The sequence below is a fragment of the Mastigoproctus giganteus genome, chromosome 10, assembly GCF_048544385.1.
Source record: "Mastigoproctus giganteus isolate SK-2022 chromosome 10, ASM4854438v1, whole genome shotgun sequence".
In the NCBI taxonomy this organism is placed as follows: Eukaryota; Metazoa; Arthropoda; class Arachnida; order Uropygi; family Thelyphonidae; genus Mastigoproctus; species Mastigoproctus giganteus.
Window position 1 is genome coordinate 110144760 of NC_143584.1, and position 27969 is coordinate 110172728.

Genomic DNA, 27969 nt, shown 5'->3' on the forward strand with positions numbered 1-27969 from the left:
TGTTATGTGTCTTTTTTTTTATTCTCTCTCGATTAATTTCTCTTTGCTTTTTTACGTCTGGAGGAAATAAATTCCGGCATAAAATTACAAATTTGAGTAATTTCTCATTCTCATTCGATACAATGCGATGATCCAAACTTCCTTATCAATTTGTAATGCAGACAAACGATTTTTTCATGTTATCCTATCCTTCCTTAGCAGCACAGTATATCAACAAGTCAAGAATCTGAATAAGTTTTCTTTATCTCCTGCGATTTCTTAGCTGATTCGCACAGCTAACTTAAATAAATCTGTTTTAATATTATCGATATATATAATATGAATGGAATGTTGCTTAGTTGTAATATCAACAGTCTTGTTGTAATGAAATGAACCTACCATATTTGTCGGCTTATAAAAGAGGCTGAGGCGTGGGAGACGCACTCTAATTTTGGAACGGTAAATTTAAGAAAAAAAAAAAATTTGAAAAAATTTAAAATTCAATAAAAATAAAACCCAGAAGCCAATAAAGAAAGGTATGGGATTATTACTCTTATTATTTTAGTATTATTCGACTTCAGATTCATTACAGACTTGATCATCATTATCTTCAACATCATCATCCTCTTCACTAGTATCGCTGTCACTCTCATACAATAAATGATCTTCAGTGCCATCCACTGCATTACTTATACCATATTTTTAAAGAATTTGATCACAATTTCAGTCTTAATATCATGCCATGACTTCAGCACCCATTCACACACTTGTGCTATTGATGGACGTTTCATCCGACCCGCAGGCGTCGTATCATGGGTTCCCTCTATCATCCATTTATTCCATTGCTCCCGCATGCTATTCTTGAATAGCTTATTGATGCTGGCATCTAAGTCAACGGAATCTCATCCATATTCCCGATTTGGCTAAGTTCGTAGTTGCATTTTGTTGCTTGCCGATTTTTCGATTTTGCAGGTGATTTTTTTAAAGTATTTATAGGGGAAAAAGTGCGTCTTATAAGCCGACAAATACGGTACTTCCTGCGTTGATCAAATTTGTATAGTAACCCTCAGTATTCGAGGAGGATATATTCCTGGAAATCGCCGCGAATATTAAGATTAAAGACTTATAGAAAAGAAGGGGTTTTGGGGCAAACGTTTTTTACGGAAACACAAAAAAATTCAATTTCAATAAGAATTAAAATGGAATAGTCATTCTCATTATGTTACAAATGAATATAAACATATTTTTATATGGAAAAAGAAATATATGTAAAAAAGAAAAAAAAAATTTAACTCGCCGACAAGGATGTATCAAAAAGGTGATCAGGATGGCAGCAGCATAGGAGGATCTACTACGAGGAAGTGACTTAAAAGAGTTTGTAGAGGATGGTGTAGTTGTGACGAATGCAACGACTTTGTCGTTACATATTCCTGCGGGTTCTTCTAAGCGACTATGAGAGCCCCCAATCCTTGCCGTCGTGGATAGCACAGTTGGTAGATTCATCATCTTCTCCATACCGGGTGAAAAAGACATGAGTTCGAGTCCCGTCGATGACGTGAGGAATTTTATGGGCCTTTTTCACAAGGTGATTGAGTTAGTCGGTCTTAGACGAGGGTAGCATGGTTTTTTTTCTCTCCGGAAACTCGGGCTTTGCGTCCAGCAAACAGAAAATCGACCAGAGAACACACGCAGTTTACAGTATACACGGAGCAATATGGCCTTAGTCGCTGATGCTCCTAAAATTGTACAACAACAGCCACTTCCAATCCTATTTTAAATTTTATACTGCACTCCACTTTGCACGGCCTCCGTAGCCGAGTGGTCAGGAGCGGAAGTGCAGTAGCACTCTCTTTGAGTATACCGGGATTCATGTCCCTGACTGCTAAATACGGTCGATCTACCAATCCGCACTGGACCAGCGTGGCAGATTATGGTCCATTTTCCTGCAGAATGCTTCCATCCTGCATTGCATTCATAATGGCTGCAGTTTAACTTTTTTTTTTTTACTGGGGTCCACAAATGTCTGTCTCTTCGTCCTCGCTGCTTTCGCCCCTCCATTGAGATCGTCGAAATCCTCTTCTCCTACATAAAGTGCCAAACTCACAATCCTCAGCGCTTCTTCCGTTGAGGTGACGCACGGCCTTTATCGCATCGTGCAACAGAATTTTCCAGAACGCATTTCAAGTCGATGGTTTGATTTCATCTAGAGATGCCTTTATACAGGGTGATTCCCTAAAATTTTGCATAACTCGCCGTGCTCGTCACTCACTGCACCACAGTTGTCAGGGAAGAAGTCCAGATGAGAGTCGAGAAAATGGATTTTCAGTGACATGTTGGAGCCTAATTGATGATACTTTTCTAGAAGATTGTTCACAGTCTCAACATAGTTTACAGCTCTTCGGTTTCCCAAGAAGTCATGCACAACACTTTTAAGGGCTTCCCAAGCTGCGTTCTCATTACCCTGAAGGACTCGCTCAAAGTTTTCCTCCTTTAAAAGTTCACGAATTTTCGGACCAAGAAAGATTCCATCCTTAACCTTAGCATCACTGAACAGTGGAAATTGTCCTCTCAGGTACTTGAAAGCTTCTCCATCCTGGTTCATCCCCTTAAAGTTCTTCATGAGTCCCAGTTTGATGTGTAAAGGGGGCAGAAGAATTTTGCTTCGATCAACCAAAGTATTGTGCTGGACATTTTTTTCCAGCTTTTCCCTTAGAGGCCAGATTTATCTCTGTAGTGTTGAGGATCGAGCTCGACTATCCCACTCAGACAGGAAACAGCAGTACTTCGTGTATCACAACTGCATGCCCAGCAGTATTGCAATCACCTTCAGGTCTCCACAGATCTGCCATTGATGGTCTTTGTACTTCATTGCTTCCAGAATTAATTTCATATTCTCATATGTCTCCTTCATGTGGACAAATCAAATCAAATTATTATATTAGAGCCACCCATTATTTCTAATATATACCCATATATGTATTTTGTCTGTAAATTGCGTGTGTTCTCTGGTCGATTTGCCTGTTTTTCTGGATTCAAAAAACCCCAGTTTCTGGGGAAAAACCTGAGACCGACTAACTCAGCCACGGAGTGAAAAAAGCCCATTAAAGTTCCTCGCGTCATCGACGGGATTCGAACCCGGGCTTTTTCCATCCGGTGTGGGGAGGATGGTGACGATACTATTGTGCTACCCTTCATGTGGACATCATCATCATATTTACACTCATTGGAGCGTTCCCTGAGCAAAGGCTCAACAACGCGATTTTAACTACTTTCGACCTATTTAGACTTCCTAACGGCAAGAACTCGTCTTACCGCCAGGAAGTTTACCATCCCTAGCCCCGTGGAGGCAGGTCGCTACTATCCTTATAAACACAACGTTGTAACTCAACGTTTATAGAATTCTGATTGCTTTGATCTTACCCACAATCAAGAAAACTACTTCAATTTAGAAGTATAAAGAGTGTATTTACATCATTTTAGAAGTCAAATAATATTATATACAAAATATACAAACAATATAGCAACTTCAGGCAGTCGCAACACAAAACTAACATCCGCAAGCATGCGGGAAAACTGAACCTACTTGGTTCAAGTAGTGCCCTGAGCACTACGAATAGTATTTACAACTTTTAAGTATGTCAAGAAAACTGTCGCCCTTCCTGAGCCGCCACACCACGGACTGTAAAGAAGGGAGGAGGGCCCTTAAGGGTTTTGTGGGGATTCTGCAATTACAAATCTGCCAAAAACTTGGCGTATTGATTTCACCCGCTATCGTTTTAATGGGGACGAGTAAGCGGAGGGTGAAGATCCGTTCTGAGACTTTTCTGTAGTTTAGAAGTTTGATCATTTCTGAAGTGTGTGTGAGAGGTGGAAGTTTGTGCTTGTAGAGTACCCAACGAAGAAGCCAGTACTCATCAGATGAGATGGTTTCTAGCAAAGTTTTTGCTGCCGACGCCCAGATTTCAGATTCGTAGGTAATGACTGGCTGAAGAAACCGGTAAATATATTGAAGTGTGAACTGAGACTCTGTGACACGAAGGTGGTGTTGTTTGGCAAGCCATCTGGATCGTCAGACCTTGTTGTGAATATCTGTCACATGGTGTTTAAAGTTGAGCTTAGGGTCAAAGATGACCCCGAGATCTCTGTGCTTGGTTACTGGAGGGATGGAGGTTCCATGGATTTTCAGGTTTAGTTGAGTTCGATGTGATTTGAGTGAGAACACCATTTGTGCAGATTTATTTGGGTTAATCTGAAGAGATTAACCCAAGAGAGAACTGTGCTAAGTACGTAACAAGAGTTTTTAGGCTGTGGATGATGGTGCCGGAAGCAGTCTCAGGTTGGTTGGTCCCATGGATCCGATAGAGGAGCTTCAAATCATCTGCGTAGCTGAGATAATCCGTTCCTGGCACAGGAATGGATGGATAGCAGCAGTAAAGAGGAGCCCAGAAAGAACTACGCCCTGGGGAACGCCTACACTGACTTTCCTAGTGAAGGATCTTTTATTCACTGTCAGGTGAAGAACCCTGGTTGTAAGAAGCGACTTTAAGAATTCAAGGATATTTCCTTTAATCTGGTGTCCCTCCTCACACAGCTGAAGGAGGGGCTGGACGTCAATGCAGTCGAAGGCAGACTGGATATCTAGATACAGTTGTCATCTATTCCCTTTCTTGTAGAACCTCCAGAATGGTGTTAGTGGTTACCAGCAAGTTGGTGATGGTGGACCTGCGTTTCAGTGCATAATGGATAAATTGTGAATTACATGAGAGCACCTGGTTGGTTAAGATGGGAAAAATGCACTTCTCCATAACTTTGAGGATACATGACGCTTTCATAATTGAGCTGAACTGTGGTAGCTCCATGTGTTTTTGGAATTGCCCGAACTATATATTGGTTCCAGGCTGTTGGGAAACTTTGAGTTGTGAGAATTCCATTTAGGATTCCTAGAGGCGCATCTATGATGAAAACACCTACGCTCTTAAGGATAAATTGTGGGATCCCATCAAATCCAGCACATGACGTTGGTGGGATACTATTGATGGCCTGGATGAGCTCTCCTTTTGTAATGATGATGGATGCGAGGGTATCTCGCTGACAACTGTTAAATTAAGAAGAATTGACTATTTTCAAGCCAGAAACATTTTTGGTGTTGACCAGTGAATTATTTATCGACTCTCATTGTCACTGCTATCATTACATTGAATGCTCTTTTTGGTCCCATCCGGAAGTTGTTCGGAGAGGGACATTGGATTTGTGCATAAATTTCTGATGAGGGCTTACTTTTAGGCCTTGTTTTATGAATCCCCCCCCTTATTCTCCTCTGGCGCCTGTCTCTGGTTCTGTCCTTAACTATGGTTATACCGGATGGCATCCCCGCTGAGTTTGGGGTGGGGCTGGAACCATTTGCCTTTAATCTTTAGAAAACTCGCCCTGTTTGACTAACCCTAAATTCATATTAAAGTAATGCCTCCCCTCTCAGCCTCTGACTACTGAACTGGTTCCTGAGGAACTGTAGCGCCCTTGGCGTACCGGTTGTAGAGTCTCAGGCAATATGCATGTGTGTGGATAAGTGAGGTTCTGCTGGTATTGGGGAAGGGCCTTATCCCCTGGAATAACCCCCCCCCCCATGTATGTTTAGTATCTCTAGCCTGATAAAAAAGTGTCTTGTATATATATATATATATATATATATATATATATATTCAGAGTGCTATCATAAGTGAGAATAAATGTGGAATAAAACGGAATGATGATGTCCAACATGAATGTTTTATGTATAACTGTGCTCCCTGAATGTCTGTGTATATACATTTAAATATAAATTATTATATATTAATTGCAGGCTGAGATGCGTAATTTAGAGCGTCTTGAGCTGTCCATGTGTGTAAACTACGCAGTGGCCAGATGAACGTTAGTGATAAATAAAATAATATAAAAAAAGTGTCTTGCGTGTATATCGGTATCCTAGGTGTATGACTATTGTGGATGGATATGCTGTGTTCTCGTGTTTGACGGGGACACTGGCTACAGCTGGTCTGGCCAGTGTGGGATTAAACAGATACTGAGTGCCCCGGATGGCGACCAGTACTCCCACTTAGGGCACCTTAACCTTGAGACTTTAACCCCAAGGCCTTGCCCATTCTCCCCCCCCCCCAAGGCTACTCTGGTGGGCTCGACCACCCTAAATACTTTCTGATATATGTTAACAGTCACCCCCGTGGATGGTGGTTGCCTCTACAGGGGTGCTTCTTGTTCTCTTAACTTAATTCCTGGTAGATATCTTGCTATCATCAACCTTCTTTTCCTTCATTTCTTATCCCAACTTTAACCGTCTCCCCCCGCTCCCTTCTAATAAAAATCCCCCCCTCTCTATTTTTAGGGCCTTCCCTGGGGACGCCAGGGTTCGCTGCAGCCAGAGCATGGAACTCTACTTACTGGCCTTAAGAGGCCAGATGAACAATAGACCAACATAATCTAACACAATACGACGCAAACCACACACGTACACGCATTATCTGGCTTTTACAGAGATTGTATTGCGTCAGAAAGTTCGCGGAGTTGGGGGAAACCCTCGTAGCCTTAAGACAGGGAGACACTATACTACCACGAAGACACTCACCCCCCCCCCCATGCGATATGTGTTCAGGTGATGTCCTGCTGAAAAATGGCATCAGCCACCCCATTAAGAAAGGAGAGAGCGACGGTTCGATCGCTCCCCACACCATAACGCCAGCAGGACGTTTAACAAGAGACCAGAGAGCGACATTTGGCCGCGTGGTGGGGATGTGGCATCACATCCCCACCAGGAGGTTTCGTCCTTACCATGAGGAGGTAGGTAACTACTATCTATGCTCTCATAATGACAAATTGAGATTAACAATTAATACCTGCTTGAACAATCACATGCTGGTGCATTAGACGCTTAATACCTGTTAAGTGCTAACAGATGTCATTAGCACAGAGCTGGGAACCCCAGGCCCACAAAGTAGGGCTATCAGTCCTTAAGGCTAGATCTTATCATCTTGAGCGACTTCCCTACGGACACTATCGCAGCAACAAACATGTCAACCGGCCAGTGAATTTAGCCTCTCCCAGGTGGACTGCTGGGTTACCTCACTCTCAGAGCTCTAGAATGAGTAATGCTGCTCATAATCCGTCCTTTTTCCAACTGCATCAAGTATTCGATTGAAGTCGGGACATGATTTACTAACAGCAGTTTGCTCTGAGGGGAGCTTCCTCCTCCAGCAGTTCACACACCTGGGAGGATCGTTAAGTTTTTGACACTCATTATAAGAGTGGTTTTTGCCTCCGCAGTGCTCACAGAAGGCGTCAATCGTACAATAACGCGCCACATGGCCTTTGTCCATGCAGCGGTAACATTAGTGGGGGACCAGGTGGTCCCGCATGCTATGCGATGACCATTCACTACAGGCCCTTGTCCCGCTCATCAGGATTTTTATGATAGCACCAGCTCGCTGTAGCGCAACGTTAAATGTCTATCTCTGGCGTTATTCCTTGACACCAGCTGGACCCTAGAACGAAATTGCTCTTCGGAAATGCCTGAGTCCCTCAGGTTTCTGGTCCATAAGATGTCGATCTACGTCGAACACCACTTTAGGTCTTAATTTAAGTGGCCGATTAACCTCTATTTCCAGTTCAGTCACTTTAGGGCAAGAAGAGTTCATGTTCCTATCCGTCGTTGTCTCCACAACATTGCTCTAGGATCGTTGCGTTCACCACGTCGTTGTCATTTAAAACCACTTGACGCCATTCTGTATCCCAGGTGGACCGTGTGTGGCATCATATTAGACGCTGTTGATGATGGACAGCGATCAGGGGTAATTGATGCAATGGGATAACCGTGCAATGACCGGTATGCACGGCGGCCCCCTTCTGCAAGTTAGCGTGCCGTGGTTCGAAGGGTGATGGGGTTACAGTCAGCTGATATCACAGCTCGTTGGATGATAGCCAGCGTGCCTGTAGGTGCGGTGTAAATCTGTCTACGGGTAAGATGATCCTTCCGTCGTGCTCTACTGCCCATTCGACGAGCGGTCGTACCTTCCCGCAGCCACTGTTGCTAACATCTGTACACTGTGGTATTGTCACGCCCCACCGTTCTGTTACACGACGAAGCGATTATCCAGCCTCTCGAAGCCCGATAATTTGCCATCTGTCGAAATCGCCAAGTTGTTGATATCGGTGTCGAACGCGAGGGTTCGGCATTCTCCACAATCTTCTTGCTCTTTGAAGTCGGTTCCTGCAAGACAGAAGCCTGTTAATTGCGTTACACACACACACACGTTGCTTTGTCTTCGATGATCTTTATATTCGTTTTTGTATCCACCGAAGCTTCCACCTGATTGGACCGTATCTTAATCATTTGTTTATCTCGGTGCAACCCATCTGCCTGCTGATTTGAATGCACTTTTGATCATAGCTATCTTTTTCTAGAAAAAGTAATGGAAACAACTGTAATCATCTGGAATAAGATTAGACAAATATCAGCAAATTTTCAACATCCCGTATGTCGATAATGAGATGAAAAGGTCATGAAATGACTGAGCCAGAGAAAATTCCAAACTGATTAGGAGAAACCTTTGCAGAAACTTCATCGTATAGTCCAATTTTTTAAAATATAAAGGCAAATTTGAAAAATAAAAAATTAATTTCCTTACTATATTGAATTACATGAAGCCTTAGTAAAATGAAAGCAAAGTGTGGCAAGTCCAAATGATCAATCTCATGAAAAGTCCTCATGTACTCTCTTGCTTCTACCTTGAAGACACTAACCAAAACCTGTTATTTTTGTAAACTCATTAAGAGCAATATATTCCTTACAACTAGATCATCCTACTCATATATAACTAACAAAATTTTTGCTTACCACACCTCAGGAAAAAAACAACAAAAATTTGATTCGCTTGGATTCCTGGACAGTCTGGAATAATGGGAAATTACATGATATTCATCAGATGTAATCGCTCTCATGCATAAATTTCTTCCATAAAACGATTTCATCCCTATGAAATATATTTTATTAATTTTTAGTTTGAAATTATACCAAATTAAACTCCCGGTACTGGGACTCAAGTTTGGATCAAAAATAGACACGAAGAGGTTATCCTCGCCTGGTTTCGTTTCGGACACACGTTTAACGTACTCTTACCTACTAATGGAAGAGGATCCTCCGCAGTGTGGTTCTCAACTCACAGTAAAGCGTGTAATCATTAGAATGTCCACGTTACCAAACGCCGATCAGCTTTCAAATCACAAGCACGCGAACCATCTTCAACTTATTCTAGTAGACCATTTAGATTTAAATGAGCTCTTTACCTTTAAGTTAATAAATCTTATCAACCGCATCTGATGCAACTAACATCAGTAATAACATAACCAGTAATAGCAAAATTTAAACAGGTGCAATATAGCCGAAGCAGCTAGTGCCCCACAAAAGCTCAAACAACAACGTAATTTGAATGTCACTTTGAACGCTGAAGGGAGGTGTTCCAAAACTCCGAGTACTTATAACGGATTACAATAACATTATTGAGGAGAAAACATGCCAACGATGTTTTGCTTTAATTCTCGTACCATCATTGACGTTAGATGAAAGTATATATGTTTTGAACATACGAAAATCATCCAAAAAGTTATCTGTATCGGTAATATAAAAACAATATAGCTATTCTTTTATTTTTTCCCTATAAAAGATAAACTCCCATTATAACGCTCCAGCTTATAGAGCCTTTTTTTTTTTTTCAGGTCCCAGGAAAAAAAAAAAAAAATCCTTTGACTTTTTGTGTAGTAATTAGTGCACAAAGAAAGCGGACGAATAAATAAATCAATAAATTTCATTAATGAAAGCACTGGTATTAGTTAATATTACATTTATCATATTTATACAGTAATACTTAAGATTTGTTCATTAGTACATCTGAATGAACATTAATTTATTGATGTCTTTTAAAAAAATTCTTTAAGAATTTTCATCCTTTTTAAACAAAATAAAGTTAAAAATGGTAAAATTAAAAGAAAGCGCAAGTAAGTGTGCAGGTGTTCAACGTAAGATAAATATAAACTTCATAAACAATAAGCAAAAAAAGGTAAAAATATCAATGTTATGTATCAAAATATCGATGAAAAATAGCCTCCAAAGAGGAATTCCGCTTTGGAGGCTTTTTGGGGCCAGACCATTCGAAAGCGTTATAACAGGAGTTTACTGTATATTCCATTGAGTTCCATACATGTCCACCATTTTGAGGGTAAAGAGGAAATACGTGAATAAAGAAGTATTTTTTTCTGGTCTCTGAAAAAGTCACGTACAGCTTCCTTCAGATTGTGATCTGTTGAAAATCAATGCTAACGCAGATGTTTCTTCAGATTTCTGAAAGGAAATAATCACTTGGAGAAACCGATCCTAATTGTGGAGGTGTTTTAACGCCTGAAATCCGCAATCTCTGCTCAGCAGTTGCGTTATGAGACTTGTGTACAGAAGCAGTGTAAGGAATATGATGTGTTAGTTTGTCTTGCATGGTAATATTTGTAAGATAAACTATGGATTTTATGTGGCCGCACTCAGTAATCTTTGTGTGGTCACATAATTTCTGCTAGCAACTGACAAGGTCCGGTGATCGTGGTGCCCATTGTATAGGCGCGTTTCTCTGTTATTGTGCTGCGTATTTAAAAAGTGATAAATATCAAGGAAAAGTAGGCGGCGCACCGTTGTGCATAAACCACATCTGCTGTCAATCTTCAAGGGTTGTGTGTTCTAATAGTTCCCATAGAACTATGGGAACTATTAGAAGACATATCTAATAATTGTTTAATTTCTGGTAAACAATAAGGACCAATAAGTCCCCAAGAACACCACGCCAGACAAAGGAAAATGTACATTGATAATGAGCACTGACTCTGTGGGCTTTCTTCGCCCAGGTTTGAGTGTTTCGAGAGTTGAGAATTCCATTTCTTGTAAAACATTATTATTATCACCTGTTTATTCACCTTAGGTTCACCCCCTGAATAGCCAGTGCGCTTGGAGGTTACATTTATCTGTAACCAGCCCATGGCTGAGGAATTCATCACATGTACATTGCAAAATGAGCCACTGACAAAAGTTTGAGTGTATATGTGCGTTGTGGCGACAATTCTTGTACATGGGTACAGTGAAATGAGTAAAATTTCTATTCATATAATCGCTTCCACAGGCGATGGAATGCCATAAATGAAATATTTAACCGACCTGACAACTGTCTGGTACTTTTGATATTAGACATTTGTACGACATGAAGTATATGCTCTTCAATGTTTGCAGTTTGTTGAAATTTCGCTCTAACATCATTTAATCGCAATGGTTTCAGAATTCCTGTTTCTTTACGTGGTCTCTCTCAAGAGCAGCGAATGCTTTGCCATTTGGTACTCTTAAAGTTGGAATTTTTTTGGCATATCTGCGAACAGCAGCTACGGAATTCTTATGAACCTCATTATAAATTAAAATCATATCAGTTAACTCGGAAAATGTAAAACGATTTGTTCTTTCTCCCATAATATCTGTTTAACCGATGCCACGGAAAATGTAGATACCGCAGAAATTCCAAATGTGGCAGTCTTGAACGCTGTAACTCGAGTAGGAGGCACTGTGACAGGGTGCCATATTTGTTACTCCCAATTAAGTAATAGGTATGATTTATATAGTGGAACAACACTATTTATACAAAATATTTTGAACTGTTTAAAGTCCGTTTTACATAGTCATATTTTTATGACATAAATTTGAAAATGTTTTGCCGCTTTACATGGTTTTGTAATTTATGATAAATGTCTAATATCACGGAAATAAAGGCTTTGTATTTGGAACACTTCGTATACTCTTATTTATTTAACATCAGTCGTAAACTAGAATGTACATATCAAAATTACAAATATGTAATAGCTAAATGATGGCGTATTTGGTAGGATGGTGTTCAAACACTTTTTGAGTAAGTGGGAGGAAACGTGGAGCTTATTTTACTTGCATTTAAGGGAGAGGCAAATCCACCATACTACCAGATTCACCATCGGCGAGGCGGACGGTTGGTTTGACATGAATATTAAACAGCACAGGGCCCATAATCTGTTGTTTCGTTATTGATTTCAGCATTAATTCATTTAAGCTTTCTTTCAAGAGGACTTTACCTTCCATATATTGCACATTTCAAAAAGTACATGGTCAAGTTCAATTCTTAGCTCAAAGGCAGTAATAGATAATTTTTTTTTTGTGTCAAAACTATATTGCCCGTTGCCAGAGAAATTGTGATATGCACTGCGAAGTTCAATTAAATGTAAATGTATAAGATGTAGGCGGGTACACGTACAACACGGTTTTGTGGTGTGTCCAGATCTCACTGCTAATAGTTTTATTTATCGCTAAATTTTAACATCAGTGTAATTAACCAGTTATCACTCACCTTCCGTCAAGACGTTGACTAGTACCAGAACAGTGCACGTTACAAAAAGCACAAGAGAAATAGCGACTAGGGTGCGCTCGAAGCTCGTTCTCCTTTCCCACCATAGACATTTCCTGAAAAATAAATGTATCACGTTCTTATAGTTTTGAAGAAGAAAAACAATTACTGAATGATTTATTTGTGAAATAAAATCATTATTATACCAAGTTGAAGGAACAGTTTCAAATTGCAGCCGGTAATGCTGAAGAGGTGCCAACTGTCATCTGTATACGAACAAAAAATTAAAAATAAATACTAGAAATTTTCGAAAATAAATAAATAAGCAGACGACGCCTATTACTCACCCAGGGACGCACACAGCGACACGGTCTTCCGTTTAAGGTATGGCGCAACTGCTGCCGGAAACAAGCTAGGAAAACCCCATTCCACTTAACCCAACGGACGAATGCAGACACCCACTAAAGAAAAAAATATGAAAGAGAAAGTTTAGGGGAACCGCAATGACCACTTTTTCAAGAGGTATCTGCCCTGTAGAAATTCCCAAGCGCTCGCATTTGTCATGGCTTGCTAACAGCAAAATAACCGTTGATGCCTCGATGCGAGCAGTCAATACAGAAAACACGTCTTAAATATGGTTATCATTCTAACTCAAACAAATTGAAAGATAAAAAAAAAAGTATATATATATATGTGCCTACCGTCCAGTAGACAACTGTTCATTCCTTTAACATGGTATAATAGCTGTATTAATTTCACATATTATTTGATTACACTAAGTTTTATTTTCAACGTTTACAAAGTTAATTACAACTAAATACTGTGTGGACTTCAGAAGTTCATCGCGGGTTTCTGTGATGGTTCAGCTCTCAAAAGAAATCCGAGATGGACAATGTAATTTTTATCCCTTCAACGTCTGTTTTCTGGAACAACCTTACTTCGCACGTATTTCCTGAAAATTACAATTTACAGAAATTCAAGTCTAATGTCAACAAGTATCTCCTCAACCTTCAAAACACGCACGGTACTCATTACTATAGATTCTAATATCTTAGAATCTATAGTAATTAGTAGTTATTTTTCTAATGAAAACATGTTTGGGGTTTTCATTAGAAAAATAACAATATATTTTTTATTTTTACTTAGTTCATTTGAAGAAACTAACTTTGGCCTAAAACAGCAGTACTGTATATGCTGGTGGGGCGGTTCCCAAACTACTGAGATTTGCGCGACCCCATCAACAGGTTTGCGTGTGTGTGTGAGTGAACGCTGGGTTTTCTGAAAAGAAAATTTAGTTTTATGTGTGAAACAACACAACTTTATTCTTATTTTTATACATATATATAATAATAATTTTATTTATCATCAATTTGCCATGCATAGAACGAATAATTTGAAATATGTATACAATTATATATACTAATCGTATCGAAAATAAGTAATGTCCTTTAAGGAAATTCGTTGTGATTCTATCAGTATATTTTTAAGAAAATAAACACATATTACTTGATATCTTCTGAACGTTTCGCGGACCCTCTGAAACTGGCCTACGGACACTGAGGGGTCCGCGGACCCCAGTTTGGGAAACGCTGTGCTAGTGGGTAAAACTTATATGACCACAGGACATATAGAATCAGAAATCTGTTAGAGTTAATGCTCGTATTGTTTTAAGATATTCTAATTTTATGATAATGACAAATGACAAGTACAAAATAAGTAATGATTTTGTTACAAAGATTTTTTTTAGTTACAATAAGTTGTATTAAATATATTAAGAATTGAAAGGTATAGATATTGATTTCAACAATGCCTTTCATGTTCCTTGTGCGATACACTGAAACATGTAAATGTGTTAATTTTAACGAAGAAAACAATCTGATCATGTGGGAAGTTACCGCTTGAATGACAAAGTTTTTAGCCCAACTTTCGAATATCGGAATCGAGTAGCACTCGCACTACATTTGGAGGGAGATATATGTTGCGCATTGTAGCCTGCACATTACGAACTTTCCTACTGAGAGAGAGAGAGAGAGAGAGAGAGAGAGAGAGAGAGAGTGAGTCTTTATTTCAAACCGTTCAGATTAATGGTAATGCAAAACCCTTCATGACCACATGGCCAGGAGTTTATAAATTGGGATATTACGGAATTTTATGAAGTGACAAAGATAGACAAGACATGTTAAAAAGTTAGTTAAGATAGACATAACGTTTAAATTCAGAAACGGGCTGAATAAACAAATTCATTTTATGTATACACAATAAGAAGGGAAACAGACAAAATATTCATAAAGTTATCCACACAGTTCAGAAGAATGGGAGCAAGCCAGGGAAAGCTCAACATCCATATCCAGAGCCCTTCAAGATCGAGTGGAGCGTGTTTCAGTTCACGGTCTGTATGATCATTTATAAACAATTTCCAGAGTAGTAAGTGTGTGGTTTCAGAAATAACTGAACAAACAGTGTGAGTTCTGAACGGTGGCTGAGACGAATTATGAATTCCCATCTTGAGAGATCCACAGCCCGCACTGGTATCAAGATGATGGGAGGTGGACAGTGCAGGTTGGGATGTCATCAGATCATGATTAGAAACGGCTGTCATGATGTGGTGGTGGATGTAGCCGTTTTTGATGCGTGATCGAGAGACAGGGGGTCTGTAAGCCGGAGACCTGTAAGGACGGTTGATAGCAAATTTGTAGAGATCAGCATCAATATTATGTACTTATTTAAGCGCCTGAGGGACAAAGTGATACGAAAGATACAGAAAGGATAGAGAGAACGGTGGCGGAGAGATGCAGAAAGGACATAGGCCGCCTTAGCCTAGTGGTCAGGCGCGCGGGTGCATAAGTATACGTGCCTTGAGTGACCGGAGTTCAAGCCCGTGACTGTTGAACACGGTGCTGTTTCTTGTATTCTGTCTATCTTGTGAATTCCTCTGACCGTTTGGTCATCCCGGAGTATAAACAGAAAATTTATTTATTTATGAGAGAGAGAAAGGTTGAGAGAGAACGAGCAGATTGTGGGAGTTTCTTTAAGTTGAAGCGGAACCATCCAGCCACAGAGATCCCAGACAGATGTGATGTTATGAGTCTAGTGATCAACTTTACTGTAATAAGGAGTCTCCTTTCATCTGTAAGTGAGATGAGCCTAGAATACCTAGGGCCAGAGCCATCTCTATAGCCATCTAGGGCTATAGTACGGAGCTGGTGTGGTATCTTGTATTCATAGATTGCCAACTTGAGGAACCAGAATTTTTCTGTAAAATTGGTTTAATAGTCGTTGATGCGCCGAAGCTCAGATGTTGGCAGCATAAACTAGTGTAGGTATACAATAGACTACATATTTCACTATTATAGCCTGATCTGAGATGTAATGCAGGTGTGTTTTTCCTTCCCTTGAGGCGTGTAGCGCCATTGAGGTGTTTGTCGATGTGATGATTAGACGTCGGATTATATGCACTAAAATATGCACCAAAATCTTAATATATGCACTACAATTTTTACATTCATTACTCGTTTATTCTAATTAATTCAACCATAATTTATTTGTATTCAGCATGTTAAAGTAATAAAACCGTTTATTAAAAGTTATGACATCTTTTTTAAAAGTTTTCCCTTTCAAACTCACCTGGGTTAATTTTGGTTGCAATAGACAATAATACAGGGTGATTCTAAATTATTGTCTGGGTTTCCGTGGCCTATAATTTTTTTTAACCGGAAACAACAAAATAAAACTGCTTACGGAATATGAAAGTGTAACTCAAAAAGTTTTATTACCTATACAATCAATACTGCAGAATGCTAAACAACTTCAACATGCATGCCTTTCGTGGCACGTAAGATGTCCAAGCGATACTCATTTTCCTTCCAAGTGTTCTCCAGCATTTGCGGTGTGACTGTTTCGATTGCAGCAACAATTCTGAGCTTCACTTCATCGAGGGAGGTCACAGGGATCTTGTACAATGTCCTACACGTATCCTCCACAGAAAGAAATCAAGCGGCGTAAGATCGGGTGAGCTCGGAGGCCACGGAATTGGTCCATCACGTCCAACCCAGCGCCCAGGAAAATGCATGGCCAGAAATTCTCGGACAATAAGAGCCCAATGTGGCAGTGCACCATCTTGCTGGAACACCATATTTGACTGATTAATTTCCAACTGGGGTAACAGATACAGCTGTAGCATGTCCAGATAGGTCACCGCTGTCACTGTGTTTTCCGCAAAGAAAAGGGCCCCAAAACTTCCGAGCATGACAAAGAAAACCAGACGTTTGGACTATCTCTTTCGAATTCTCGAATGGCGTGAGGGTTTACTGATTCCCATATTCTGCAGTTTTGACGATTTATCCTCCCTGATACGTAAAACGTTGCTTCATCACTAAATCTCCATCTCCGAAGGTATTTTCAGCTTCGACGTTTGACAATATCTTTGGCAAATTGGAAACTGCGGGGTTTATCGTTCGGCTTTAAAGCCTGCACAATCTACAGTTTGTAGGCATCGAGGTATGAAGGCGGTTATGAACAACCCTCCAAACAGTCGTTTGTCGTATACCAACTGCAAAGACGCTCGTCTAGTTGATTTTTGTGGGCTTCGAGAAAACGCTTCGTGGATTCGAACATCTTCCTGCGAAGTGCTAGGTCTTCCAGCTCCTTTTCGGAGCAGAATACTAACAGTCTCTTGAAATTGCTTTAACCAACGTCGGAAAGCATTATCTGAAGGTGTATCTTTTCCATACTGAGTTCTGTAACGACGTTGCGTTGTGAGAACGACGGACTTTGTTTCGAAAAAACCAAAGTACACACATTGCCTTCTCTTGAACAGTCGCCATTTTGATGTAATGGTGTCAGTATTTCCCAGACATCAATCGGCGAGTACAGCGTTGCCAGAGAAGAGACAACTGGAAGATTGTTGTCTTCCAGTTGTCTCTATTTTTGATTGTTTTTTCCGGTTCGAAAATTATAGGCCACGGAAACCCTGACAATAATTTAGAATCACCCTGTATATTTCTCAAAGTGGTCCATTGTTAATTTGTGGCTTTTATCGCCCAAGATCATTTTATACCAGAGAATTACCTGTCTATTTCTACGGAAGTGACTGCGTTGTAATTAAAAACGTGAGCGTTTGAAGCCTCTACTTGAAATGGAAGTTCATTTCCTTTTCCATTTATAAATTCATCTATTTTCCTTAGAGTGAAATCCTGAGTTCTTTTCTAAAATATTATAGTATTTTCTTCTTATTTCTTCTCCTATGCCTCCAGGCACGATTGAAGTTTGCAATTTGACTTTTTCCATCTTTTCGAGTACACTGCTCAAAGAAAGTTTCCACGTTTCAAGTTCGGCTATACAACTGGATAACCAGCTGAAATGGGTCCGGATGAACAATAAATGTTTTCTATCCAAAGAATCAGAAAGCATTGCCTTAGCCCTCACAATAGCCGCCGAATGCGTACTATCCAAGAAATCAACAAATTCCTTTATCGAATAAAATTTTTAGCATAAAACGATGCCGCTTGTAACCATGTTCCCTTGATTGGATTTCAAAAATTGCTTGAGAACTCTATTTTTTTTTTTTTTTAACTTACTGAAAGGGTATAAAGTATTTAAGGACAAAGGCCTCATGCTACTAGATAGAATGATTAATATATAGGTTAGTGCAAATGCATCATTTTAACATAGCTATCTACCAAAGTAGTTAAATTAATTAATTAAATTGGCATCGTTTTGGTTATATCTCATATTGTGACTGCCTTCACAACGAATTGCCATAGTATTGTAATGCCTAAAATAAATAATACTTCACCAGTGCAGAGAAGACTTGTTATTTATTCTCAGCGGATACCACCACCACCCAGACGGCACCGTTTCAAAGCTTGTTGGCTTCTCTTCGGTTGGTGGGCAGGTACCCTAGTGTTGCAATAATGACAACCCAGCTATGAAGTATAACTTCACAATATGAAAGATGCCTGATGGTGCGTAGTGATATAGACTATAAAGTATTTAAGCGCAAAGGCCTCATGCTATGAGGTAGAATGACTAATATGTAGGTTAGTGCAAATTCCAACAAGCTTTGAAACGGTGCCGTCTGGGTGGTGGTGGTGTCCCCTGAGAATAAATAACAATAGTCTTCTCCACTGGTGAAGTGTTATTTATTTGAGGTAGTACAATACCATGGAAACTCGTTGTGAAGGCAGTCACAATATGAGATATAACCAAAACGATGCCAATTTAATTAATTAATTTAATTAATTAACTTTGGTAGATAGCTATGTTAAAATGATGCATTTGCACTAACCTACATATTAGTCACTCTACCTCGTAGCATGAGGCCTTGCCCTTAAATACTTTATAGTCTATATCACTACGCACCATCAGGCAATTCTCATATTGTTAAGTTATACTTCATAACTGGGTTGTCACTATTGCAACACCAGGGTACCTGCCCACCCACCGAAGAGAAACCAACAAGCTTGGAAACGGTGCGGTCTGGGGAGCCTGATGGCCACTGAGTTTCCTCGAATAGGTAACAACAATCTTCTCTACTGAGGAAGCGTTGCCTATTCGAGGAATATATGAGCTTTGAGTGTGAGTTGAAGGAGCAACTGTCCCTTTCTTCCTTCTACGGCATTTCCTTCCTCTACCTCTCCTACTATCACCTTCCTACATCTTTATCTCTTTTCTAAGTCTAATAGGGATAGTATGAGAATAACCGAGAACTTTATCCCATACCATATTTTAAAACGGTGCCGTCTGGGTGGTGGTATCCGCTGAGAATAATTAACAATAGTCTTCTCCACTGGTGAAGTGTTATTTATTTGTGGTAGTACAATACCATGGCAACTCATTGTGAAGGCAGTCACAATATGAGATATAACCAAAACGATGCCAATTTAATTAATTAATTTAACTACTTTGGTAGATAGCTATGTTAAAATGATGCATTTGCACTAACCTACATATTACTTACTGAAAGGGATATTGCTGCTTACCAGGGCGAGACACAAATCCTTTGAAAATCACTTTTCTCTTCTTTTGAAGTGCATGGCTTGGTTAAAAGTGACTGCTCTGGAAATTTCCCCTCTCTTTTCATTTTCATGACCATAATTTGCGATGCTGTTTTCATATGTTGGCAAATCTGGAATTTTTTCTTGCATGGAAGTTCTTTTCGCAAAGAACACAGAATACAATAATGCCATACGGAATTTTTGGCATGTTTAATGAAACTTCATCTGATGTAGTCGATAACATGAGAACGAATTGCAAAATAGCATTAAAACGTTTTCCACTCCAGAATGAGAAACTTTGGAATGAGAATCTTACGCTAATTTAATTTCAATATAATGATTTGTTACGTTGTTCTGAGATTGAAAAGTTGAAAAAAAATGAAGTTAAGGAATATGCAGTATTTGTTTGTAATATTTGTGTTATACACTCGTGTTCAAAGAAAGTGCATCAGTCCTTAAAATTGTAATTGTCGTCCGAATAACGTAAGTATATGGCGATATTTCTTACAGATTGCATCAGATAAGATTGACACGCGTAGATGATGAGGTGATATTGCATCAGCTGTTACTTTCAGCTACATAAGCACGCTCTGCAAGAGTTGCAGTCATTCTTTGCTTGTGTCAGGATGGCGAGTTCCGTGCAGTTGACACCACGAAAAAAAAAAGTGCTATTGTTGCTTAACGTGAAGAAGGATGTTCTTCCCGTCATATTGCTCATAGAGTGCCTTGTAATCAGTTGACAGTGAGTAGATTTCTTTCCAAACTCAAGAATACTGGTTCTGCTGAAAGGAAAAAAGGAACCGGACGCAAACGAGTTGCTACGCGAAAACAGGACCGCGTTTTGAAGCGCTTATGTCTTAAAAACCGTAAAGCTGCGTCTGAGCTGAAAAGAGAATGGGAAGAACATACAGGAGTGATAGCAAGTGCAGTAACAGTCAGAAGACGCCTTTTCAAAAATGGATTTGTACTCCGTCGTCTAAGTAGAAGCCCCTCCTCGCACAAAAAATGAAAAAGGTCCGATTAATTTGGTGTAAGGAGCATGTCAAAGGTGAAACCCGAGCAGTGGAAGTCAGTTATTTTCTCGGATGAGAAGAAATTCAACCTGCATGGCTCTGATGGGAGATAAACGATTCACCGTAGACGTGGTGAAGAATACCATCCAGACTGTATGGTGTCTACAGTGAAATTCTCTACCAGCCAAATGATATGGGGGTGCATTTCGTATCACCAGCAATTTATAAAAAGTTCCGTAAATGCCAATGGATACCTGGATATATTGCAAGGCAAATTGCTGCCAACCATTAGAGACCATTTCAACCTGCCAAGTAACTGCATCGTTCAGGACGACTCTGCTCCTTTGACTTTTGACATCGGGCGAAAAGTGTAAGTAGGCGCTCTGTAGTTACTTTAGCTTCATTTCTGCATTAAAGGTTCGACACTAATGTATTTACATTTGCTACAGGTGAAAAAAATTGTTGGAAAAACGGTCCATTACAACTGTTAGCTGGCCAGGAAACAGCCCGGACCTGAATCCTATAGAGAACCGTTGGCATCGTGTGGAATCTGCAGTTGCCAGAAAGAAACCAAAGACCCTTCGTGAACTTCATAATTAGTTTGGAACAACGAACTATCAGTTGATTATCTTCAGAAATTGATCTTGTCAATGCCTCGACAGTGTGCTGCTGTCATCAGGGCTAGAAGCGGTTCAACTAAATATTAGTTTGCACCTGGTAAACTTTTCATTTTGTTTTCCATTTAAAATGAATGGAAGTGAAACTGAAGCAAATTGAGAGCTTCTGATAACATTTCAACCATAATTGTCGTGTTTAGAAAAACTGTTGTATGTTGGTTGTAAATGCTTATTTTGGAATATTTTGAGAGCACCTGTCAAATGTTACTTAGCTTTGCCTTAACTATTAATAAATATCTTTTGTTTCTCTTTCTATTTGTGATGCTAGTCATTAATGTAACATACCATCGCGAAAATGGTTAAATGTGAAATTCCTTGGTGATGCACTTTCTTTGAACACCAGTGTATGTATTTATATGCACTAACCACTACAATGGCCACAACATGCATTTTCGTATGCAATTGCATATAATCCGAAATCTAGTGATGATTGAATCTTAGTTTTGGTATCAAAGACGATATGTGAAGAGTGAATACGGCTGGAATTGAGGCTTTTCTGAACATGGCTGAGATGGTAGCTGGATTGTTCTTCAAGGAGTAGAGCATGCATTCTGGCTTTTCCGGGTTGATGTGAGGCCAAACCGTTTGAGGGAAGTGGCAAGCGAAAGAAGCACACTGTTAATATTGTCTGTGATCTCCACAAAACCTGCGTTAGTTTTGATGGGTGTAGGAATTTTTAAATCATCAGCAAATGTTAGCATATCTGATCTTTGGGAAAATATTTGTCAAATGGAGAGAGAGAGAGAGAGAGAGAGAGAGAGAGAGAGAGAGAGAGAGAGAGAGAGAGAGAGAGAGAGAGAGAGAGAGAGAAAGAGAAATTTTGTCAAATGGATATCCATTTGACAAAATTTCTCTCTCTCTCAGGTACTCAAATTTTTTTTGGCTGGTGAAGCCTCAGGCTTCCTTGCACCATGTAGCTAATAATAATAAGTGATGGCGAATTCTTCTTTCATCTCAAATGCGGATAGGATAATGTGGGTGGTGGTCAGGAGATTGGTAACTATTTTTGCTTGTTTATTGCTTCAAGATGCTTAGTCAGCTGCAAAGGAAGTCTCAATTAACATAGTTCATACTGCCTAGAATTTTTGCTTATATTAGACCAACTCTAGTTGTTCTAATAAATGCTTTTGTAGTGAAATATTGGTGACAAATGAAATGTTTATATTAATTTGAAATTCTCAGATTTATGTTAAAATAAAGGGCCTTTCAAGTGTTACAGATTGTAAAAAAATGGTTGCCTAATATCTCTAATTGCGAACCTAAACAAAGTAGTCTCAAGAAAACAAGGTCATACAAATTGGGTTTAAACTTCTGCGCCTGATTTCCAAGTAAGGCAGTTTTTGTGGTTTTTTTTTTTTTTTTTTTTTTCCTTCTATTAACTAGCTGGCACAGTCTAGAAAACTGATAACTCGTTCCCTTTGGGTCTTGGACCCGCACAGAAGAGCCCACTCGATGTGTTTAAAGTCAATCTGCTTTTAGCTTTATGCGAATAAAGCTAGAAGCTTTAAAACATCACGAAGTGGGGTATGCAAATCAGATTGTTGCACAAAATGTTATGTAAATTGCTGTATATTTTATAACTGTGTATGTTATAAAACGCGTGATAAAAATTTAAGGCTGCAACAAATGGATTGTTGCCGTGGTACTGTATCTCCATTATGTGTAGAAGAGCATTAACTTTAGCAGAATATGCTGACATTCATTTTGTATATGATGTATGCGAAGGAAATGCTACAGCTGCAGCCACCGAATACCAGCGTCGTTTTCCAACAAGGCAACACCCTAATTGGTTTGGGTTTGTCAACGTTCACCGTAATTTGAGGGAATGGGGTACAGTGAAAGGCAACACGACAGAGGCCGGTCCTTATATTCTACAGAAGCAGAGAAAGAGCTGCTGTATATCGTGACATTAGATCCCTCAATCAGCACACGAGGAATTGCTGCAAAAACGGATCGTCCCAAAACCTTCGTTTGGCGCACTCTGCGTGAACACCGGCTGTATGCATATCATATGCAGAATTCAGGCATTGAAAGCAGGAAATTCACTTGCGCTTTAGCAGTTTTGTTTATGGATACCTAATAATATCAACAAAAGCTCTGACCTTCTTGTCAATATCCTGTGGACCGACGGGGAAACATTTACACGAGATGGGATATTCAAAACGCACATTCCCCATACATAGTCAGTGGAAAATCCTCATACCATTCGGCAATTCCGTTTCCAAGTGAGGTTCAGTGTCACTATGTGGGCCGATTGTTGCAGATAACTTTAATCATCACGAGTTCCCTGCCCGTCTAAACGCTGATCATTACTTAGTTTTCGCAGAGGACGTTTCCAATACTTCTGGAATGTTTCTTTAAGTGTACCTGCCAATATGTGGTTTCAGCACTACGGAGCGCCTCCACATTTTGGGCAACAAGTGAGAACATTCATAAATGATCGTTACCGAGATCACTGGATTGATCGCGGGGTCCTATTTCTGAGCCGCTATGCTCTTCTGATATTAACTCGTTGGATTTTTATGTGTGGGGTCATTAAACAAATTGTTTACGCCACAGTGGTTAACAACCGACATGATTGTTGAATCGCATCCACAAAGTTGCCGCTGCTATTAAAAAAAAACACAGTGCTACTGATACGTGTACAACTGGGGCCGGCAGCCTGCGGCTCTAACTTTTAGCCCACATGTACACAAGCGACGTATTTCTGCGAGCAAATATTTTCGAACATGAACTATATTAAAAATTAATCAAGAAACCGTCTGAACAAATCGAGTCTCTGAGCATGTTTAAAGATAAATTACGCCTACTCGTCTGATGTTTAGAGACTCGCTGAAGAAGTTCATCAGCAAAAGGCACATTAATTCGCACCTAATTGGACGTTTTTTCACTATTAATAAATATTTAAAAAAATATATTTTTTTAATAAAACACCTTCCCACTCTATTCCATTTCTTAAAAATTTTCCCACCCCTCCCTCCCCCAGATTGAGCTGAGTTGCGGCTCTATGGAATTTTTTTTTTTTTTTTTTAAGTTAGATCAAAATGGCTCTTTACTTAAAAAAGGTTGCCTACCCCTGCTGTACGGGATCACCTCTCACGCCTCGTCGAAGCCTGTCTCTTATCACACGAGCATATTTTGTGATATTTCTTTTGACCATGCTTCAGTTCAATTGCAGTAATAATAATCATCTATTCCTGCTATACAGCGTTATTGGGCCCTCTCGGTAGCACAGTTGGTAGAATCGCCGTCCTCCCACACTGTGTGGAAAAGACCTGAGTTCGAGTCCCGTCAATGATGTGAGGAATTTTTACGGGCCTTTTTCACAATGTGATTGAGTTAGTCAGTCTCAGGCGAGGGTAGTATGGTTTTTTCCTCCTGGAACGAGGGTAGTATGATTTTTTCCTCGGGTTTTTCGTCCAGAAAACTGAAAATCGACCGTAGAACACACGCAATTAACAGACAATATACACTTTACTGCCATTTTATTAGGTACACCCCTGCTGTGCACGCAAATGGTTTGTCCCAAAATGTCGTAAGTCACATGACCACACTTGTGGATATAAATGCAGCAGAACAACCTTTCTAGTATCAGTTAAGCGTACAAACCGTAGCAAGAATGGGGAAAAGGAGTAATCTAGCGGACTTCGAACGTCGCATGGTAGTAGGTGCAAGAAGTGCTGGACAATGCATCTCTGAAACGGCAGTTCTTCTGAACTTTTCACTCGCCACAGTTTCAAGGGTATATCGAGAATGGTGCAACGAACAGAAAACATCCTCTCAACGGCGCTCCTGTCGAAAAAATCGCTTGTTGATGACAGAAGTCAGAGGAGGATGGCTAGAATTGTGCAAGCAAATAGATCGGTCGAACATCACTTCAGAATACAACCTTGGTGCGCAGAACAAAATATCTCAACGGACCACTAGTCGCACTTTGTCGCGAACGGGCTACAACAGCCGACGGCCACATCGCGTACCTTTGTTATTAATGAAGAACAAGAGAACACGCCTCCTGTGGGCACAGCAACACCAACGCTTAACTATTGAGGATTGGAAAACAGTTGCTTGGTCTGACGAGTCGAAGTTCCTGATGCATCATGTTGATGGAAGGCTCAGAATTTGGCGAAAACAACATGAATCCATGGACCATCCATGTCTGAAGACTACTGTGCAAGGTGTGGCAGTATTTTGTTGTGGAGAATGTTTTCTTGCACACAATGGAGTCCATTGATCCAATGATGTTTAGGAATGATGTGGCATTCAGATTCACGTCTGAATGCCACATCGTACCTAAACATCGTTGCTGACCAAGTGCTTACGTTCATGTTGACAGTTTATCCTCAGTCAGCTGGTTACTTCCAGAAGGATAATGCGCCGGTCCACAAAGCCCGAATCGCTATGGAATGGTTCCAGGAACATGACAATGACTTTTCTTTGCTGCAGTGGCCCGCTCAGTCCGCGAATCTCAATCCTATATAACATCTTTGGGATGAGCTAGAAAAGGCTGTTCACTGCAGGCCTGCACCTCCGTCGAATCTCAAGGAACTGCGTGACACACTCATGCCATGGTGCTCCATTCCTGCACAAGGTTTTCAGCATCTTGTTCAATCCATGCCTAGACGAATTCAGGCTGTTTTTAAGGCTAAAGGAGGATCAACACGCTACTAGATAGGTGTATCTAATAAAGTGGCAGCACAGTGCACGCGGAGCAGTGTGGCCTTATCGTTATTAGGAGCATAAGCGTAGTCGCTAATGCTCCTAAAATCCAACAACAACAACATTAAGAGTGCTTTTCAATTCATAGCTAAATTTAATCAACAAAACATTTATTATTCTGGATTTATTGATAACCATGTATAGCACAAATAGTATTATTCAGATACTTAGTGATAATTAAAATAAAAACGTTTTTACATAAATAAAACGTTTCAAATTAAAGTACGCCGTTTCATAAATTAATTATTATAAGCAACAGGCCCCTAGTGGTTAGCACAGTTAGCACGCTCTCCTCCCCACACCGAGTGGTCCCTCGTGGTTAGCACAGTTGATAGGATCGCCCCGCACCGGATGGAAAAGACCTGAGTTTGAATCCCGACGATGACGGGAGGAGATTTTATGGGTCTTTTTTCGAAACGTGACTTAGTTAGTCGGTCTCAGGGAGGGCTTTTTCTCCCGGGAACTCGGGTTTTTCTCTCATCAGACAGAAAGCCGACCTCAGAACACGCAATTTACTAACAATATATACGATACAACATTGAGCGAAAATGACATGAGTTCGAGTCCCGTCGATGACATGTGGAATTTTTATGGACATTTTTCACAACGTGGCTGAGTTATTCGGTCTCAGGCGAGGGTCGCGTGTTTATTTCTCCTGGAAACTCAGGTTTTTTCGTTTGGTATACAGAAAATTGACCATAGAACACACGCAATTTACAGACTGTGTATACGGATATGGCCCTAGTCGCTTATGCTCCTAAAATCCTACTACAGCAACATGCTAGGAACGGAAATGACGTCACTAATGTGCTTAACGTCCCACTCAAAACCCGTTGCTGCTACTTCAAACTGAGTGTAGAGTTGTATTTTAATGAACCATTCTTTCAATAAATATCGAAGGCGATTTCAAAGAGACCCAAAGAGAGAGTTGAAAGTGTATGTGTGTGTGTGTATATATATATGTATATATATATTTTTTGACTGATGCAGGAGGCCTTGCATCATTTGGCCTTACTTATAATGTGTTGATAATTAATCAGGAGAGACATTCATAATTTAGATTCCAAGTTTAAGTAACTTTGTGACCTTTAGATTTCATTTTTAAGAGTTCTAGGAGGCTATTCTTTAGTTTCATAATCATGCCTTTAATTGAAACGAATATGTGGTAAATAAACGGCGAGAAAAAAAACGAGAATAGATGTGAAATATTTGTACCTTCCTTTTTAGGCGGTACTTTCTCTTTTTATTTTTTACTTCGGTGAGTTTTAGGAATTCTCAGGGGGTAATTAACCCAGATCTTTATCAAGAACTTCACTGCCCTACTTTCCAGACAAGCAACAATTAACTTCGAATAGAATGCTTCTTTCTCTTGTGCATTCTGTTATATTGAATTAAATGACGCTGCTTTTAACGAAAACTTATATCTAAGTACGTTTCCGCTCACGTCAGAGTTCTCCCCAGCTCGAAAACGAACAAAAAAGATTATACTTAACATATCTTTACTAGTGCATACAAATGCCGCATTGCATAGAATGCGAAATATGCACTTAAATTGGAGTTGTTTTTAGAATTAAAGCATTAAATCCATTTTTAACTCAAAAAAGAAAAAAAAAAACCTCTTAAGCTATTAATCGAATGTTAATGTAATAGGAGACAACTATCTTCTTTCTAGACAGATTGTAGAAATAAACGCTAGAAGAAAGAGGAAGTGTGACGTATCTTACACCCCTTGTTTCAACAACCGCTTCATTTAACCGAAGCCGCACTCAAAAGAGATCTGCTTTAGTCATCAACCTAAATTTTCCTCTTAACATGATGTGACAACTATAGATGTCGTAAATCCATACTGATGCCATTTAAGGTCTTAAGTAACAGTTGTCTCGCGGAGTGGGAACGAGAGCGTAGTGAGAATGTACGCAACTGACGGATTCATAACAGACGGTTAAATGTACTGTACAATATTCTGTAATTGTGAACTCGATTGACTATGATTATCTTATTGGAAAGTAGAGTTACATGATCAGATTTTCAAGCTTAATAGTAAATCAACGAGAACTTTTCTCTTTTTTTTTCTTTTTCCTGCGCAATTTTCTGAGGTCAAGCGTGTTGTCATACGATTTCCAGTGTGCATCTTGACAGTGACTTTTCAGTT

The 27969-nt window shown here is 39.8% G+C and overlaps 1 protein-coding gene across 1 annotated transcript in view; it reads right to left on the reverse strand.

Annotated features, from left to right (window-relative positions):
• LOC150079219 (neprilysin-1-like) overlaps positions 1-27969 on the reverse strand; it is a 514861-nt gene that overhangs the window by 308274 nt on the left and 178618 nt on the right. The window contains exon 2 of the mRNA XM_090383906.1: positions 12420-12532. Coding sequence (XP_090240032.1) covers positions 12420-12532 — 113 coding nt within the window. The remainder of the gene's footprint in view (positions 1-12419; positions 12533-27969) is intronic.